Source organism: Phacochoerus africanus, chromosome 2 (assembly GCF_016906955.1).
Source record: "Phacochoerus africanus isolate WHEZ1 chromosome 2, ROS_Pafr_v1, whole genome shotgun sequence".
Lineage (NCBI taxonomy): Eukaryota > Metazoa > Chordata > Mammalia > Artiodactyla > Suidae > Phacochoerus > Phacochoerus africanus.
In genome coordinates, this window is record NC_062545.1 from 73,953,200 (window position 1) to 73,974,468 (window position 21,269).

Genomic DNA, 21,269 nt, shown 5'->3' on the forward strand with positions numbered 1-21,269 from the left:
TTATGAGGCCACCATCATACTGATAACCAAAAACTAGACAAAGATACCACAAAAAAAGAAAACTACAGGCCAATTTCACTGATGAACATCAATGCAAAAATCCTCAACAAAATATTAGCAAACCACATCCAACAACACATTAAAAGGATTGTACATCATGATCAAGTGGGATTTATCCCAGGGATGCAAGGATTCTTCAATATCTGCAAATCCATCAGTGTGATACACCACATTAACAAACTGAAGAATAAAAACCATATGATCCTATCAATAGACGAGGAAAAAGCCTTTGACAAAATCCAATACCCATTTCTGATCAAAACCCTTCAGAAAGTAGGCAGAGAGGGAACCTACCTCAACATAATAAAGGCCATATATAACAAACCAGAGCTAACATCATTCTCAATGATGAAAAGCTGAAAGAATTCCCGATGAGATCAGGAACAAGAACACCACTACTCTTCAACATGGTTTTGGAAGTCCTAGCCACAGCAATCACAGAAGTAAAAGAAATGAAAGGAATCCAAATTGGAAAGGAAGAAGTAAAACTATCCCTATTTGCAGATGACATGATACTAACCTAGAGAATCCTAAAGACTCTACCAAAAAACTGTTAGAGCTCATCCATGAATTTGGGAAAGTCACAGAATACAAAATTAATACACAGAAATCGATGGCATTTCTATACAATAACAATGAAAGATCAGAAAGAGAAATTAGGAAAGCAATCCCATTTACCATCACATCCAAAAGAATAAAATACCTAGCAGTAAACCTACCTAAAGAGACAAAAGACCTGGAGTTCCCGTTGTGGCGCAGTGGTTAACGAATCTGACTAGGAATCATGAGGTTGCAGATTCGATCCCTGGCCTTGCTCAGTGGGTTAAGGATCCAGCATTGCCTTGAGCTGTGGTGTAGGCTGCAGATGCAGCTTGGATCCTGCGTTGCTGTGGCTCTGGCGTAGGCCGGCAGCTGTAGCTCCAATTAGACCCATAGCCTGGGAACCTCCATGTGCTGCGGGAGCAGCCCTAGAAAAAAAAAAAAGACAAAAAAAAAGAGAGACAAAAGACCTGTTCTCTGAAAACCATAAGACACTGATGAAAGAAATCAAAGATGACACAAATAGATGGAAAGACATACCATGCTCTTGGATTGGAGAAGTTAATATTATCAAAATGACTATACTACCCAAGGTAATCTACAGATTCAATACAATCCCTATCAAATTACCAAGGACATTTTTCACAGAACTTAAACAAAATATTTTAAAGTTTATTTGGAGGGACAAAAGACCCAGAATAGACAAAGACATCCTGAAAAAGAAAAATGGAGCTGGAGGAATCAAGCTCCTGGGCTTCAGACTATTCCACAATGCAACAGTCATCAAAACTGGGTGGTACTGGCACAAAGACAGAAATAGAGATCAGTGGAACAGGATAGGAAGCCCAGAATTAAACCCATGCATCTACAGCCAACTAATCTATGACAAAGGAGGCAAGAATATACACTGGAGAACAAAGCCTGTTCAATAAGTGGTGCTGGGAAAACTGGACAGCCACATGGAAAAGAATGAAATGAGAACACTCCCTAACACCATACACAAAAATAAACTCAAAATGGATTAAAGACCTAGATATAAGATCAGACACTATAAAACTCTTAGAGGAAAACATAGGCCAAACATTCTCTGACATAAACGACAGCAACATCTTCTCAGATCCACAACTTATAGAGTAATGATAGTAAAAACAAAAATAAACAAATGGGACCTACTTAAACTTAAAAGTTTCTGCACAGCAAAGGAAACGCTAAACAAAACAAAAGGACAACCCACAGAATGGGAGAAAATATTTGCAAATGAACGAACTGGCAAGGGATTAATCTTCAAAATTTACAAATACTGCCTACCACTCAATATCAAAAAAAAAAAAAAAAACCATCAACAAATGGGCAGAAGATCTAAACAGACAATTCTCCAAAGAAGACATACAGCCAAAAAACACATGGAAAGATGTTCAACATCACTCATTATTAGAGAAATGCACATCAAAACCACTATGAGATACCACCTTACACCAACCAGAATGGCCATCATCAAAAAGTCTACAAACAATAAGTGCGAGAGAGGGTGTGGAGAAAAAGGAACACTAGTACACTGTTGGTGGGATTGTAAATTGGTGCAACCACTGCAGAAAACAGTATGGAGATGCCTCAGAAAACTAAAAATAGAAATACCATTTGACCCAGCAATCCCACTCCTTAGCATCTATCCAGAGAAAACCACGACTCACAAAGACACATGTACTCCAATGTTCATTGCAGCACTATTTGCAATAGCCAAAACATGGAAGCAACCTAAATGTCTATCGACAGAGGAGTGAATCAAGAAGATGTGGTACATATACATAATGGAATATCACTCAGCCATTAAAAGGAAAGAAATATGGGCATTTTTAGCAACATGGATGGACCTAGAAATTACCATGCTAAGTGAAGTCAGTCAGACAATGAGACACCAACATCAAATGTCATCACTGACATGTGGAATCTGAAAAAAGGACAGAATGAACTTCTTTGCAGAACAGATACTGACTCACAGATTTTGAAAAACTTATGGTCTCCAAAGGAGATAGTTTGGGGGCTGTGGGTTGGAAATCCTATAGAAGTGCAGTATAATGACCATTGTACAACCATAAAGATAATAAATTCACTGAGTAAAAATAATAAAAAAAATAAAAGTCACTCAGGAGTTCCCATTGTGCCTCAGTAGTTAACAAACCTGACTAGTATCCATGAGGTTGAGGGTTCAGTCTCTGGCCTCACTCAGTGGGTTAAGGATTCGGCGTTGCCATGAGCTGTGGTGTAGGTCGAAGACGGGGCTAGGATCCTGTGTTGCTATGGCTGTGGCGTAAGCTGGCAGCTGTAGCTCTGATTCAAACCCTAACCTGGGAACCTCCATATGCTGCAAGTGTGGCTAGCAAGACAAAAGACAAAAGACAAAAAAAAAAAAAAGCAAAAACCTCACTAATTTTAGTCACATTCTGAATTTTTTTATTTAAATACCAGCAAATCTGACTACTTTCCCAGTTCATCTACATCATCTCTAAATGACTTTTCACAGTAAAAAAACAAACATAAATATTCTCTCAAAGGATGATCAGATGCCAGAACTGTTCAGAATATTTCAAAAGTTCCTCAATTATTTCACCCAAGGATCTCCAAGACTCCCCGGACTTGAGGACACACTATAAAGGAATGCAGCTGTTCTATAAGGATCCAGACTCATTTGGAGACACATATTCAGTTTGTTGGTAAAAATGGAATTTGGGGACAGGGGTTGGAGGATGGGGGTAGGACACATTTTGGATTGTTTGAGGGAAAGGTGCAGAGGCAATTATCAAAGTATATATGTTGAATTCCAACTTAAAATTTTTTTTCAATTAAAAGTTTGACTTACAATGTTCTGCCAATTTCTGCTGTACAGCAAAATGACCTAGTCATACATATATATACATTCGAATTCCAAATTTTGAGAGACAATTTTCTATGTGTATCTCATGTTTCTCTGCAAACCTTATGAGCAGAGGCACATAGCTTTTGTTCCAGACTCTGTTTATATAGCAAGCAGCTTTGGAAGAGTTTCTTCTTCTTGGGCAGCTTTGCTTGCATACCCTTTAAGAGTAGGTTTTCTGCTTAGCTGTGACACAGCACACTGCATGTGCTGCACCCCCATGGGGAGAGAGGGGCAGTGGGGGAACAGGAAGCTCATGCAACCTGGGTGCCTCTGACTTAGGAGTCTCCTGTCTTCTGCCAGTGTCTGTCACTGTAGCAGGTAAACTTGATAGCTTGCACACAGAATAAAAATCTTAGGCCATCCAACAGTTCTTGACATCTACTACCTAAAAAATTAATATTGCAGAATAGAAGGATTTCTTTGTCCTACCTGACTTCCCACCTCTCTTAAGCAGTCTCATACAACTCTTGCACCATTAATAAATATGGGTTGTTTTCTGGAGTTTGTTGCAAAGGGACTTAATGTATCCAACCAGAAAACCAAGAAGTAAATTTAATGTATTAACAAAACATGTAAGAAAGACTAACGTTAGATAGGAATACAAAACATCAAAGGGGAAGGAGGTAATCCTAGAAGGTGGAGATAGAAATAAATTACAGAACATATCTTTAATTTTGGTTCTTAGTCCCACAAACTAAACAATTCTTTGCCAAAGAAAATTATAGCCCTATCGCCCTCTACAGGAACCAGGCTAGAAACTCTAGGGAAGTAGTTGCTCTCTCTGGAATCTGCTCCTACCTATCCATTGCTGCAACTGTCCAGATTTTTAAGTATAAAGTTCAGGTGTTCACAAAGGTAAGAGGAACACAGATCCCTTTGCACAGTTAGCCTGAGAGGTTAATGCTGAACCATCTAGTGCTGCAAAGACCATGGACAGTCCTTCTCACACTTACCTGTGATCTTTGCAGCCACTAATTGCAGGCACCACTAACAGAGCTGCAGACTTTGCTGAAAGTCCCAGGAAACCACACCTAGAACTTCTACCCTCACCTGTGGCACTTCCATTCCATGGACAACAGCTACTTAGAAACCCCACCCTCCCATCTTCACTCTATTAACCTCATCACCAAACCTACTCAGTTCCACCTCAAAAAATATCACTTTGCTCCACAGTGAATGCCAACCCTTGTGACTAGCAACCATCACCTTCATTTTAGCTTAAATGGAACTATATCAATACTTCAAAGCAGCATATCCAAATATTTCAACCATGCACTGAAATCAGAAAAGAATGTATAATACACCAATGAATGTATTATTTATTTATAAATTATAGAAGTGTACAATTGTACAATATATTATGTACATTATAAAACACACAAAAATAGAAATTTAAAAGGAAGAGATTAAATACAAATAAGCATTTTAACATTTTCCCAATGGACTGATCATCTGCATATCTCAGGAATGTAACACCCCTACCTGAAACCATTGGCCCTAAAGCATGCCAATGCTTTTGCTAAATTTGAACTTTTAGCTCAAGGTACAGAAAAAAGTACAAGATCACAGCTGTTTTTTTTTTTTTCCCTTCGGTTTTGCAAAATAGCCCTAAGCATCAAGTTTAAATGTGTGAAGATGCTTGATGCTAACTTTTAAAGACAGATTTGAACTAATCACCACACAGCTGGTAAAATTTCACATTATGGTTCACTGACAGCTGTTTCAGTTATCATTACACAGGTTAAATAGGGGATTTTATGGAGTTGAATACTTGGGGAAGAAAATGCTCTAAAGAAACACTTCATAAAGGATGAAGGTTTGCCCATTTAAAAAAAAAAAAGCCCACAAATAGCTAGCACCTAAAAAAACTCTACTTACAGTGGAAAGATTGAAAAACAAACAAACAAAAGCATTTTAAACAATGGCCATTAGCCAATGTGAATGGATTATAAAGGATTGCCACACACCTGCCTGTCCTAATACCTGTGAGTGCTTAAGAACAAAAATTCTTTGACTTTTATAGCCCCAGTGTCCAAAAACAGACCCTGCCACGCTGAAACTCGGTAAGTATGTGATGAATGATGACCAAGTCCTCTAAAAACATGTAAAGTGATGAAATACATTTGAAATAATAATTGTTGCTAAAGAACACGCCAGTATCTGGTTTTGATTGGCTGAAGCAAGTAACTGGATAAATGTTGTGGTCAAGAATATGCTCAGAGAGCCTCATTACACTCAATTCCCTTGCCCCCTCTTTCACATCAGTGCTTTGGCATCCACCTGCCCTGCCTCAAGCCAGGGCCTAAGCTTCCAGCGTGCAGGGGAGCCCTGCCCTTCCATCACGCAGCCAGTTGGGCTCACCCCTCCCCACCCTTCAGTGCAAGCTGGGAGAAATAGAATAGTGTATTCTACCCAGAAAACCTTATTCAACATACTCCTTAATTTTTTTAAAAGAAATATTCACAAAAAAAATTTTTTAAAGGACACAAACACCTGACTTTAGGATGAAGATGTGCATGTGAGGCCTCAATCAAGTTTTATAACACAAAAATTTGTAACAGAGGTTTTCAGTTGTGATCTCCAGAAGAGTACCTTTGTTTTAATAGGTACCTCACCAATTTAAAGAAATAAAAAGATTATACAATTTAAGTAGCTTAATTTCATAAACAGTTTCACTTTGTACACACTGAATGTTTTCATCCCTACGCTCATCTATTCTGTTGACCAAATGCCACTGTTTCTTGATGGGAACAAAACAAACTTAGAAAATAAAAGTTGCATTCGATTAAATGCAAACGAAGGCAAGTTATTAAATTGCAGTTATGAGAAAAAGGGATACAGAGTTCAGAAACCTACTGGAGATGACAACTATAAAGTGAAGGCTCAGTTCTTTCACTAATGTACTAGGGGAAGAGCTTACCTAAAGTACTCATTAGAGGAAAATGCATTATTTTGTTGGGAAGGACACATATATCACACAAATGGCAAAGGAAAACAGACTAGTAGGATGTCCTAATGAGGTGACGCTGGTTTTTTTTAAAGCACTGTGGTGGTGAGTTAATGGGTTGTGAAATCATTCTCTGGTCTTAAAAACCAGAAAGAAACTAGCTGTTTGAATAACTTATAAAAGCCTCTTTAAGACAAAATAGCCACTGGAATAGAAATACTTTTCTTCAAAAGTATCTTTAAAAAAAACCAGGATTGCACATAATACCTATTATTTCATTTGCACACTTTCCTTGCCTTCATGACACCTGCATTTTCTCTAACCTCTCCTTTCACTGGATGCTCCAGGCTGGCTCATTTCCTTCCATTTCACTTAGGTAACCAGCAGCTTCCCAAGCAAACCTGACTTGAAAATTAAACCTGCCCTCTACTTATAAAATGAAACAAATCTTCAGTGGCACTCCTGCTTGCCAAGGAGGGGTCTCACTAATACCTTTAAAAGAAAAACAGGTGATAGAGGTTTCAGTGAAAAAAACTGCTCTGACTATATTATAGGAAATATTACATCCTAGATTTTAGGGGAAAAGAAACCATTAGTGGTTTCTGTAAATTTCAAATTTCATTTCTTTCAAATTTTATTTCCAACTACTGCAGTAACAAATACCAGTGGTAATTCTGCATGGAAAGTGGCAACCTGTTAACAAGGTCACAAATTAGTATTCTAATAGTCCTTCGGTCTATGGAGATTGTGATAGGATTATTACAATCAGTCCTATAATATCACAGACTTACGCTTCCTCCACATTTAGTTAATAAAAATATTCCTCTTACCTCAATAATTCATCACGTACACATTTCTGCTCTTCATGAGCACTATCCTTCCAGGTTGTAATGTGTGTGTGTGAGGGGGAAATTCCTCCCCAAAATGGGTTTTCCATAGTATAAGGAAACAGCAGTCACTTCAGCAGTCATGTATAGAATTATTAAACTTTTAGTTGAAAAAAAAAAAGAATCAATGATCGCATTATATCCTTTTCCGGGAGTAAAAAGACACACCATTACAAACGTAAAATGAGTCAAACTTCTATTTTATTGACAGGAGTCCAAAATGAATACAAAAAAATGCCTCCTTTGTATGTTATGTATATTTTTGTTTTCTTAAAAGGCTTCTGATAGAGTCAGGTAGATTAAAAGCTAAGAATGTATTTCAGCTTTCATAGTGACCTTTTTAAAAAGGTTTAATAACATAAGTCATCAACATCAGAGAACATATGGTCCCACAATCATTTATAGCTTATAAAAAGAACTAGATCCTGCATTGATCTGCTAAAATAGAGGCTTAAAAATGTTTTAAGCCATTAAAAGCCATTTTAATAATCTATCTGATAACTTTGGGCAATTAAGAAAAGGAAAATCCCAAAATGTAGCCCTCTATATTATGTGGAATGTGACAGAACGCCAATTTTCGACCTATAATATAGGCAAAAATAAAATGTTCAAAGCTACGAATGGAGCTGTTATAAAAGTCTTGTATCACTGCAAAATGTCAACAAATGAATAATAGAGCTTATCAGGAGATTAAAACTTGAGATGTTACTTAAAACATTTGTGGTATTCATCTTAATGTTTGCTAAAACTAAAGCTAAACAAACCAAAAAAAGTTGCTCATTTATAGATTGTTTTTCATGTACCTTTACTTTTACTGGGACCATAAATGATCAGATAATACATAGCCCACACTTTTGGACAGTTGTAACAAAGGGTTTATTATCATTTGCAGATTAAATAAATGCACCATCCCATACTTGAAAGGCTTTAGTAAGCCTTAAGCATTCTTCAGACTGTACCAGGGCACCACCAATGCCTAGTTGTATTATGCACGCACTTCTAGTAAAGAACTAATACCTCCCTCAAGATAAGTTCTGCACTGTTTCTGGTTTATTATACACTTCCAAAACAGCAAAATTTGCAAATCTGTGCAAATATTCTGGTCCATGTGTAGTACTGCTTAGTCATCATCCTCCTCTTCTTCTTCCTCTTCCTCAAAGCTATCTTCAAAGCCCTCGCTGTCCTCCTGGTCTTCATCCCCCTCTATTGCTGTATCCCACTGTGGGTGGTTTTCTGGCACAGGCTTAGCCTCATGAACTTCCAACTATAAAAAAGTATTAAATGTAGACATCAGAAACTTGGGGAGGAATACTGGAAGAAATATCTGGGAAAGAAAAGGTTTTCTTTGACCACAATAATTATAAAGAAATAGATTTTATGCTTTTAACTCTAAAGTTAACACATTTAGAATTGATATTCATCCCAGAAATACAAAGGTAAATCTATTACTATGTAAATGTGGTTAAATTTCTAATGCAGTTTGATATTTTCATTTTATAGAAGCTATACAATTTATTCTGTGGTATGCAAGATGAATAATTGTGATTCTTGAACAATAACACTTAATTCTTGTCTTAAGTCAGCATTCCCGTTGTGGCGCGGTGGAAATGAATCTGACTAGGAACCATGAGGTTGCAGGTTTGATTCCTGGCCTCACTCGGTGGGTTAAGGATCCGGTGTTGCCATGAGCTGTGGTGTAGGTCGCAGACATGGCTCAGATTCTACATTGCTGTGGCTGTGGTATAGGCCGGCAGCTATAGCTCTGATTGGACCCCTAGCCTGGGAACCTCCACATGCTGCAAGTGCGGCCCTAAAAAGCAAAAAAAAAAAAAAAAAAAAATTATTGTCTTAAATCTTCTGCTGAAGGAAGAAAAACTTAAGTGCGACCTCCAAAGAGGTATTCTGCATTTTCGAGACTGAATGAAGTAACATTCTATAGCCAATGGAAAGAAAAACAGTACCCTCATGGGAAAAGAGAGGCATGCCTTTACCCCTCCATGCACTGGGTCCAGTACACAGTGCAACCATTCTTCTTCAGCATAATCTAACACAACAGCATGCCTTTTATAAAAACCTCCAGTGAAATGATAAATGTTGATGGGAGTGTGCTTTAAATGATACTCCCATAAAGTGTATGTATTCTAAAATGACAAAAAAGTAAATTCGTTCCAGAAATTAATAAACACTCTCCAAGAGACTCTGTAGGAAAACAGAACCCATTCGTTGAGGCCCTGTAAAGTTATAGCATATGACAGAACACTAAAATGTATCACTTAAGTAATTTATATACAAAATTCTAAATCATTATATTCCTTTAATACAATTATTAAAATAGTCCATCAAGTGTATTACATAAGAGTATGAGATGACCTCTCTTTCCCTCTATTACTCTACATTTCAAAACCAAAATGCTTCCCTAGTATATTAAGGACTTATCCAAACAGATAATCATATTTACTGAATAATCATTATTCTTACCTTCAATGGTTTAATCTGATCCAAACCCATATAGGAGTCTGATCTTAGAAACACTGTATACTGATAATTTCCAGGCTTGCCTGGTGCAGGAAATTTCAGTTCTACCTAGAAGATAAAATCAGCACTTAAAATCTGCATTTTGAGGAGTGGAGGAAACAACTGCTCACTCTGAAAATTCTTATACCAGAGTATTTAATAGCTAGGGCTGGGAGTTCCCGTCGTGGCGCAGTGGTTAACGAATCCAACCAGGAACGCTGAGGTTGCGGGTTCGGTCCCTGGCCTTGCTCAGTGGGTTAACGATCCGGCGTTGCCGTGAGCTGTGGTGTAGGTTGCAGACGCGGCTCGGATCCTGCGTTGCTGTGGCTCTGGCGTAGGCCGGTGGCTACAGCTCCGATTAGACCCCTAGCCTGGGAACCTCCATATGCCTCGGAAGCGGCCCAAAGAAATACCAAAAAGACAAAAAAGAAAAAAAAAATAGCTAGGGCTTACTCAAATGACAATGGATATCCTAACAAACATTACCAAAGTTCTATCACAAGAAATAAACATCACATATCTATTTGTCATATATTACATATACTTTACAAAAAAGAAACCTAAATAGGCAGAATTGATGGAGTTAGGCAGAATTGATGGAGTTAATTTCTATCTCTACAATTCAAGAAAGCTTGTTTGTTTGTTTGTTTAATTTTCCTTCCTAAGGCCAAACCTCCAGCACATGGCAGTTCAGAGCCGCAGTTGCCAGCCTACACCACAGCCACAGCAATGATGGATCTGAGCCACAAGCGTGACCTACACTGCAGCTTGTGGCAACGCCAGATCCTTAACCCACTGAGCAAGGCCAGGGATCTAACCCAAATCCTCACAGATACTATGTCAGGTTCTTAACCCACTGAGCCACAAGGGGAATTCTTAATAATGCATATTTTAAAGTAACCAAGTTCTATGTTGACCCATCACATCTGACAACTTGAAGAAACAAGGTAGGGTATAAAAGTAAAGCAAATGAAATGTTGAACTAAAATAAGACTTCGCCAGATGGGGAATAGTTATTGTCAGATTTTCTTATTTCTAGGACAAATTCTGTGAAATAATAGAATATAGTCATTTCCAGGCACAGAGCTCCTCAAACTCCTGTAATTTCCTAAGTGATAAAAGCCCAAGAAACACCTTTGATCTAATATTTCGTCTGACTCTGGTTCCTGACACTGAGCTCATGAATCCTTGGAATTTCCTAAATGACAGGAATGAGTTCTCTTCTAATGAGGTGACTCTTGGTAGGTTTCTAGATGAGGACTGGTCAGCAGAAATACCAATCCCTGATTAGAAGTCTGTAACTTTTAGTCTCATCCTTCATTCTCCGGAGAGGGGCTGGAAACTGAGTTAATGATAATTATGCCTATGATAAAGCCTCCATAAAAATTCCCCAAGTAAGGGGTTCAGGGAGCTTCCAAGTTGGAGAACATGTGGAGGGGCTGGGAGAAGCATGCTCAGAAAAAGAAGAGAGACTCCATGGCCCTCCCCACATACCCTGTCTTATGCATCTCTTCCATCTGAATGTTCATTTATATCCTTTATGTTATTATTTTTATTTATTTATTTATTTTTGTCTTTTTGTTTTTGTTTTGTTTTGTTTTGTTTTGTTTTTGTCTTTTTGCCTTTTCTAGGGCTGCTTCCCGCGGCATATTGAGGTTCCCAGGCTAAGGGCCTAATCGGAGCTGTAGCTGCTGGCCTACGCCAGAGCCACAGCAACATGGGATCCAAGCCGCGTCTGCAACCACAGCTCATGGCAACGCCAGATCCTTAACCCACTGAGCAAGGCCAGGGATCAAACCCGCAACCTCATGGTTCCTAGTCGGATTCGTTAACCACTGCACCACAATGGGAACTCCTACGTTATTATTTTTATAATAAACTGGTAAATAGATTTCTCTGAGTTCTGTGAACCATTCTAGCAAATTAATGAATCTATAGCATGGATCATGGGAACCACAATTTACAGCCCATTGGTCAGACTGGCCAAGGTGATAGGTGACAACCTGGGACTTGCCAAGAAATGTAAAGATGGGAGCAGGAGAATGGAAGGCTTGTAAGCCTGAAACCATAACCTGAGATAGATATCTGGGTAGACAGTGCCAGCACTAAGTTAAACTGGCATCAGAAATGGGAGTGTGGCAGTAGTGTAAGCATAAAGAACTAACACATGGGAAAAACGCATTTTTTCATTACAGATGCCTAATGCCTAAAAGGTCAAAATGATATTTTATTTCCTATCATATAATAATACACTTCAAATAAAAAGAGTTACAATAAAAGGAGTTTTTACTCCAGATGGACACAGGAAGAATAAATTTTTACGACAACACTTAAATGTTCTGATAATCTGCCACCAATCTCCAAAATCCAGATTTTATAGGCAAGATTATATATTAAAATATGCCATTAAACAAACTAATGAGAAAATACCATGGGGAATAATATTTTTAAAAACTGTATCTCAAAGTCTGGCCTTTCTAAATGTAATACCAAAACTAAAAATCATAAAAGAAAAAAAATTACTAAATCATACCATCAAAACCCTAGATAAATCAATGGATAAACAAATGAATATTGCTATTTTTGCTTGGTAAAAAAAAACCCATACAGTAAAACAAACTAGGGAGAAATATTTGCAACGCATATCACAAGGGCTGATTTCATAATACTACAAAAAAAAAAAAGTCCCCAAACCAATTTAAAAGCAACAAAAATGAACAATGGTCACAAACAGACACACAAAGAAATATGATTCAAACTCACTGGAATATGTTCAGTTTCACTCTTAAGAGAAATATAAAAAGAAAACTACACTGAATACAACCAGCATAGTAAAAACTGATTCAGGCCAGAATCACCAATATATACTAAAATGAATGGGTAACAGACTCTTGGAGAATAGGGTATTCACATAGTGTTCAAGCATTACCCCACAGATTGCAGAGAGAAATAATTTTTACAACAGAGAAAAGCCTTAACTAAATGATCAACCATAATATATCACCAATGCCAGGTAACTGATATAATGTGTCCCTCATATGATGCACTAAGAAAGTTACATCACCTATGCAGTATTTTTTTGCCAAAAATATTTAAGATGAATATAATCATAAGTCACGAATGACACAAATTCAAATTAAGGTATAGTTTACAAAATACCTTGCCTGGACTCTTCAAAAATGTGAATGGTATAAAATATTTAAAAAGAGGTCAAGGAAATATTCTAAAGTGGAATGACATTCAAATGCAATGTACGTCCTTGACTGGACCATGCATTTAAAAATAAAATCCTTTGACAGACATTAGAGGAATATTTGAGGAAATTTTAATATGGCGCTCATGTTAGATACCATATCAACGCTATATTTCCCAAATATAATCATTGTACCATGCTCAGGCAGGAGTAGGACTTTGTTCTAAGAAGATACCTGTTCAATTATTCCAGGATATACTGTCATGATGTCTGAAAGTACCTAAAGAGGGTCAGGCAGGGAAATATGTTTTTTGTGTATTCACATACAAAGAAAGATATAAAATATATATGACAAAATGTTAACAACTGGTCATTGTAGATGAAAGGTCAATGGGGCCTCATGATACTGTGCTTGCAACATTTTTATAGGTTTGAAACTTTTAAAAGTAAAAGATCAGAGGGGAAAAATTACTCTGAGATGTCATTATTTACCCTTCTGATCAGCAATGACATGCAAAATATCTCACAGAGGGGCAATGGGCATATTTAAACATTCATTCTCTCTATGAAGAAATAAATTTAGCATTATGTATCAAAATTATAAATGTGTGGAGTGTCTGATTCATTAACTCTACCTCAACAAATTTATCCTATAGATAGGTTTGCACATGTGCAAAATGACATATGAGGTTATTCACTGCAGCAAAAGACAAGAAAAAACTTGTACCCATTAAAGAGCTGAGTGCTGAATAAAGAAACTTCCACATAAGAGTATCATGCAGCTGTAAAAACAAATGAGGAAGCTTTTTCTGTATTAACATGGTATGGTGATATGTTTGACAGGAAAAGTAAGGGGCAGAACATGGTATATGCTACTTTTTGTGCAAAACTAAAGAAAATACACCCATGTATTTGCTTATATAATTTGCATACATACAATATCGCATGAAGAATACATAAAAATTGAGTCTCCAGGAACTGGAGTGGATGACTGAGACAAGGATGTAATAAGGTGTTTAAATGTATGCACTTTTGCATATGTTCTGAAGTATTAACTAGGTTAACATATTACCTATTCAAAAATTTGTTTTAAATGTTAGAATTACTCTGTCAAGGAAATATCCTTAAGTTGGCACTAACTTTAAGAGTCAAATAAGCAACAATAAACCACTTCATACATTTACTTATTACTTAGTTAGAAAGGAGAGAAAAGACTTTGTGTATTAAAAATCAATAGCACAGGAGTTCCCATCATGGCTCAGCAGAAATGAATCTAACTAGCATCCATGAGGACACAGGCTCGATTCCTGGCCTCACTCAGTGGGTTAAGGATCCAGTGTTTCTGTGAGCTGTGGTGTAGGTCGCAGACAGGGCTCAGATCCCACGTTGCTATGGCTGTGGTATAGACCAGCAGCTATAGCTCTGATTTGACCCCTAGCCTGGGAACCTCCATACGCAGTGGGTATGGGCCTAAAAAGACAAAAAAAAAAAAAAAAAATCAATAGCACAGAGGAGTTCCCATCATGGCTCAGCGGAAATGAAACGAACTAGTATCCATGAGGATATGGGTTCGATCCCTGGCCTTGCTCAATGGGTTAAGGTTGCAGATGGAGCTTGGATCTGCTGTTGCTGTGGCTGTGGTATAGGCCAGCAGCTACAGGACCAATTCAACCCCTAGCCTGGGGACTTCCATATATTGAAAGTGTGGCCCTAAAAAAGCAAAAAAAAAAGTCTTAAATAAAAATGCAATAAATCAAATATGATAAACTGATTTCTATACTGATTTCTATATTACTGTATAATTACCTCTTCTGTATCTTTTAGTGTACACACATGATAGGGCATCGATATTAATGTCTGTTCCTTCCTATCCGCGATATAAAGCCACCACCATTCTTGTTTTTCCTGCAAAGAAAGAAAAGTGCACAAATAATCAGAAATTAGATAAATATAGTTTTCCCTTGTCTCATTTTAGGGGTACAGTTATCCCTTGGTACCTGAGGGGGACTGGTTCCAAACACCACCACTCCCCCCCATGGCTACCAAAACCCATGGATGCTCACCAGTTCCTTATATAAAATGGTACAGTATTTGCAAGTTAACCTATGCAGATCCTCTTGTACACTTTATCTCATCTCCAGATTACTTATAATATCTAGTACAATGTAAATAGTTGCCAATGCTAGCAAATCAAGTTTTGCCTTTTGGAACTTTCAGGAATTTTCCCCCTCAACATCTCGTCAAATCCATAAATATAAAAGCCACATACACAGAGGACCAACTGTATTGTCTGTGTTTTATTCACTGCTATATTCCCAGCACAGACACAGTGTCTGGTACAAAATAGATGTCAATAAATATTTACTGAATGAACACATTGTTTTAACCATTTGTAGATCTGCTCATCGAAAGAATTTCATATGTAATTTGGGCTATCAAATGGCCCCTTAAGCCCTATTCATGAATTTCTGTATTAAAAACCCGATTAACCTTAAATGATTAAAAAAAAGAATAAACTACTACAATATCATTTAGCAAGTAATTTTAGTAATCTTACATAGCAATAAGCAAAAGCCAGCAAGTAGGAGTGGGCAGGACTTGGACAACAAAATCAGAAATCAATACATTAAAACACATTACTCACAAGAGAGTATCTTGGATTCTAAGAGACTACCCTTCCCCGCACATGATTTTTATGAGCCCAGCAGTTTTAGTTGTACTTCATAACAGATCAGGAACAGAAAAAGAGCAAGGTAAAGAGCAAGAGACAAAAACTATTAAAAAAAAAAAAAATCAGAAGACCAACTTAGAACCACCAAACTTTAGTGCACTCAGCAACTATCCCTGTGTTACAGCACAGGTCTGTAACTGTTTAGTTACCTGCTTAGCATCCGCTGTTTACAAACTGAATAAGGAAAATCTCTTTCTAAAATGGCTCAAAGAAAAATGTGTTGGAGGTAAAAATAAAATAAACTCTAGAATATTCTAAATACTCAACAAAAACAACATGAGACTATTCTAAAGTCTCAATTATCCAAAAGAAGGTTAAAGAAGTAACTTTTTACTGAAAAGATTTTCATACGAAAAATATTTATTTTTAAGCCAAAATCACTTGCACTTTCTATTTTAATCATAAGCCATTAATATTTGGTTCATTATCTTTCTATTAATGCTACACTAAGTTCAACTAAAAGCTTTTATTCAAAAGCCTTAAACTACAAGCACTGCAACATTAATAAACATTAATAAAACAGAATAATGAATCACAAGTGCATGATTAACCCAACCTCTGCTTACACAAGGCAAGAACTACCACAATAGGTATACACTTGTCTATGTATGTTCTGCACACACAAAATGGGGAAAAACATAGCAGACTCAGATGAGGACAGATGTACCTCAGTATCTACAGGGTATTGGTTCCAGGAACCCTCTTCCCATTTCCAGGATACCAAAATCTATGAATGCTCAAGTCTCTTATATAAAGTGTCATGGCACAGTTGGACCTGTATTCACAGATGCAGAACCCATAGAGACAGAGGGCCAACTGCATAAATACCTGGGCTCTGTGGGCCACAGAGTCTCTATTGCAATGACTCAGCTCTGCCACTGTTTTCCAAAAAGAATGAGTCTAACTGTGTTCCAATAAAACTTCATTTACAACAATACTTTGTTTATAAGAACAGGCAGGGAGGAAGATTTGTCTGCAAGCAATACTCTGCCAACGCTTGTTTTAATGCGACCCAGACTTGATTACTTCACTTCTCTAAACCTGACTTTTTTTCTGTTATATGATGAATGCCTACCCCAAGCTGTGTTGTGACGATAAACTGAGATAATACAAATAAGTCATCTGTTAGAATGTCTAGAACTTTAAGAGTGATATGAAATTACAGTTATGTTGATGTAGCCACTATGGAAAAAATTAAAAATACAACTATCATATGATTCAACAATTTCACTTATGGCAACTTTCCCAAAGGGGAAAAAAAAGACACTAATTTGAGAAGATACAGGCACACTAATTTACTGAATCAATTTACAATAGTCAAGATATGGAAGCAACTGAAGTGCTCATCAATGGATGAAAGGATAAATATGTGGTACACATGTACAATGGAACATTACTCAGACACAAAAAAGAATTGAAATCTTGCCATTTGAAACAACATGGGTGGACCTAGAGGATATCATGCTAAGTGAAGTCACAGAAAGACCAATACCAAATAATCACACTTATTTGTGGAATATAAAAAACAAAACAAAGCTAAATGAAAACAGACTCATAGATACAGAGAATATACAGGTAGTTGCCAGAGGGTTGGGATGGGGGCAAGTAAGTGAAGGTACACACTTTCAGTTACAAAATAAATAAGCCATGGAGATGTAATATACAGCAAAAGGAATATGGTCTTAATATTTTAAGACTCAGCATGGTGGCGTTCCCATGGTGGCTTAATGAAAACAAATCTGACTAGTATCCATGAGGATGCAGGTTCTATCCCTGGCCTTGTTCAGTGGGTTAAGGACCTGGCTTGGTGAGCTGTGGTGTAGGTCACAGACAAGGCTGTGACTGTGGTGTAGGCTGGCAGCTAAAGCTCCGATTTGACCCCTAGCCTGGGAACCTCTATGTGACGCAGGTAAAGGACCTAAAAAAAAAAGAAGACTCAGCATGGTGATCATTTCATCACATTTGCAAATGTCAAATCACTACATGGCACATCTGAAACATAATATTGTCAACATTTCAATAATTGTAAAAGTCATAATTATTAATGAAATGAGGTAAACATCTCTAAGTGGTCTGACATTTCATTATCAAAAATATCCTTACCAGAACATGTCTGTAATATAAGCAGCACAGGGATATGTTCAATAAAGTGCATTTCTTCTTCCTCTCTTCACTTGGAGAATGCCTCTCCCAGCACCCCCATGATATGTGATTAAAATGAGACTCATTGCAGAATACTTTTATTAAGAAATTAGTGACTATCAATCTATGGCACTGCACCTCTAGGTAACCTCTTTTTTTTTTTTTTTTTTTTTTCAGGGCCACACCCGCAGCATATGGAAGTTCCCAGGCTAGGGGTCCAGTTGGAGCTGCAGCTGCCGGCCTACACCATGGCCACAGCAATGCTGGGAGATCTAAGATGCATCTGCAAACTACGCTGCAGCTCATGGCAACACCAGATCCTTAACCCACTGAGCAAGGCCAGGGATCGAACAGACATCCTCATGCATACTAGTTAGGTTCCTAGCCTGCTGAGCCACAATGAGAACTCCCTACGTAGACTCTTGATGCACATGGAAAGTGGAAAAGATATTCTAACCTATTTGCATTTTATTTTTTAAATTTTTTTAAATTTATTTTTTTTTACATAATGATTTTTATTTTTTTCCGTTACAGCTGGTTTACAGTGTGCTGTCAATTTTCTACCATACAGCAAAGTGACCCAGTTATGCATACATGTATACATTCTTTTTCCTCACATTATCACACTTCATCACAAGTGACCATACATAGTTCCCAGTGCTACAGAGCAGGATCTCATTGCTTATCCATTCCAAAGGCAATAGTCTGCATCTATTAACTCCAAGCACCCCATCCACCCCACTCCCTCCCCCTCTCCCTTGGCAACCACAGGTCTGTTTTCCAAGTCCATAATTTTCTTTTCTGTGGAAAGGTTCATTTGTGCCCTACATTAGATTCCAGATATAAGTGATATCATATGGTATTTGTCTTTCTCTTGCTGACTTACGTCACTCAGGATGAGAGTCTCTAGTTCCACCCATGTTGCTGCAAATGGCATCACCTTGTTCTTTTTATGGCTAAGTAGTATTCCATTGTGTATATATATGACATCTTCATAATCCAATCATCTGTCAATGGACATTTGGGTTGTTTCCATGTCTTGGCTATTGTGAATAGAGCTGCAATGAACATGCGGGTGCATGTATCTTTTTCAAGAAAGTTTTGTCTGGATATATGCCCAACAGTGGGACTGCTGGGTCATATGGTAGTTCTATGTATAGATTTCTAAGGTACCTACATGCTGTTCTCCATAGCAGCTGTACCAGCTTACATTTCCACAAACAGTGCAGGAGAATTCCCTTTTCTCCACATTCTGACTGGTGTGAGGTGGTTATCTTGTGATAGTTTTGATTTGCATTTCTCTAATAATCAGGGATGTTGAGCATTTTTGCATGTGCTTGTTGGCCATCTGTACATCTTCCTTGGAGAAATGTCTCTTCAGGTCTTTTACTCATTTTTCAATTGGGTTGTTGGCTTTTTTGCTGTTGAGTTGTATAAGCTGCTTGTATATTTTAGAGATTAAGCCCTTGTCAGTTGCATCGTTTGAAACTATTTTCTCCCATTCTGTAAGTTGTCTTTTTGTTTTGTTTTTGGTTTCCTTTGCTTGTCAGTCTGATTAGGTCCTATTGGCTTATTTTTTCTTTTATTTCTATTGCTTTGGGAGACTGACTTGAGAAAACATTTGTAAGGTTGATGTCAGAGAATGTTTTGCCTATGTTCTCTTCCAGGAGTTTGATGGTGTGTCGTCTTATATTTAAACCTTTAAGCCATTTTGAGTTTATTTTGGTACATGGTGTGAGGGTATGTTCTCGTTTCACTGATTTGCATGCAGCTGTCCAGGTTTCCCAGCAATGCCTGCTGAGAAGACTGTCTTTTTCCCCTTTTATGTTCTTGCCTCCTTTGTCAAAGATTAATTGAGCATAGGTGTTTGGGTTTATTTCTGGGTTCTCTATTCTGTTCCATTGGTCTGTCTGTCTGTTTTGGTACCAGTACCACAGTCTTGATGACTGTGGCTTTGTAATACTGCCTGACGTCTGGGAGAGTTATGCCTCCTGCTTGGTTTTTGTTCCTCAGAATTGTTTTGGCAATTCTGGGTCTTTTGTGGTTCCATATAAAATTTTGGAGTGTTTGGAGTGTAGTTCTGTGAAAAATGTCATGGGTAATTTGATAGGGTTTTCACTGAATCTGTAGATTGCTTTGGGTAATATGGCCATTGTTACAATATTAATTTTTCCAACCCATGAGCATGGAATATCTTTCCATTTCTTTATACTTCTTTAATTTCCTTGGCTAATGTTTTGAGAATATAAGTCTTTTACTTCCTTGGTCAGGTGTATTCCCAGGTATTTGATTTTTGGGGTGCAATTTTAAAAGGTATTGTATTTTTGTATTCCTTTTCTAATATTTCATTGTTAGTATACAGAAATGTGACTAATTTCTGAATGTTAATCTTATATCCTGCTACTTTGCTGAATTTGTTGATCACTTCAAGCAGTTTTTGGATTGAGTCCTTGGAGTTTTCTATATATAGTATCATGTCATCTGCATACAGTGACAGTCTTACCTCTTCTCTTCCTATCTGGATGCCTTTTATTTCTTTTGTTTGTCTAATTGCTGTGGTTAGGACTTCCAATACTATGCTGAGTAACAGTGGTGAGAGTGGGCATCCTTATCTTGTTCCAGATTTTAGTGGGAAGGCTCTCAGCTTTTCTCCATTGAGTATTATATTTGCTGTGGGTCTGTCATAAATGGCTTTTATTATGTTAAGGTATGTTCCCCTCTATACCCACTTTGGTAAGAGTTTTTATCATGAATGGAGGATGGACTTTGTCAAATGCTTTTTCTGTATCTATTGAGATGATCATGTGGTTTTTGACTTTTCTTTTGTTAATGTGGCGTATGATGTTGATTGATTTGCGAATGTTGATGCATCCTTGTGCACCTGGGATGAATCCTACTTGTGGTGTATGATCTTTTTTATATGTTGATGGATTCAGTTGGGCTAAAATTCTGTTGGGAATTTTTGCGTCTATATTAATCAAAGATATTGGCCTATAGTTTTCTTTTTTGGTGATATCTTTGTCTGGTTTTGGAATTAGAGTGATGGTGGCATCATAGAATGTCTTTGGAAATGTTCCTTCTTCTTTGACCTTTTGAAAAAGTTTGAGGAGGATGGGTATAAATTCCTCTTTGTATGTTTGGTAGCAAAATTGTCTTTCTGTTGTATGAGATTCCCAACCATTCTTAACTTACTAATAAATTACTTTCAATAACATGTAATTTAATTATTAATATAAAACTTCCAGTAACTTAAATGGGTAGTGTGGTTGTTAGGTAGGTACATGGGAAGGTAGACAGGTAGATTTAAGAAAATTCTAAGTAAAGTTCATCTGATAAATGGC

The 21,269-nt window shown here is 37.3% G+C and overlaps 1 protein-coding gene across 1 annotated transcript in view; it reads right to left on the minus strand.

Moving 5' to 3' along the window:
• Window positions 1–7,532: 7,532 nt before the first annotated feature.
• SEC63 (SEC63 homolog, protein translocation regulator) overlaps window positions 7,533–21,269 on the minus strand; it is a 74,415-nt gene continuing 60,678 nt past the window's right edge. The window contains exons 19-21 of the mRNA XM_047762155.1: window positions 14,862–14,960; window positions 9,827–9,931; window positions 7,533–8,612 (exon numbers count right to left, since the gene is read on the minus strand). Coding sequence (XP_047618111.1) covers window positions 8,469–8,612; window positions 9,827–9,931; window positions 14,862–14,960 — 348 coding nt within the window. The 3' untranslated portion in view covers window positions 7,533–8,468. The remainder of the gene's footprint in view (window positions 8,613–9,826; window positions 9,932–14,861; window positions 14,961–21,269) is intronic.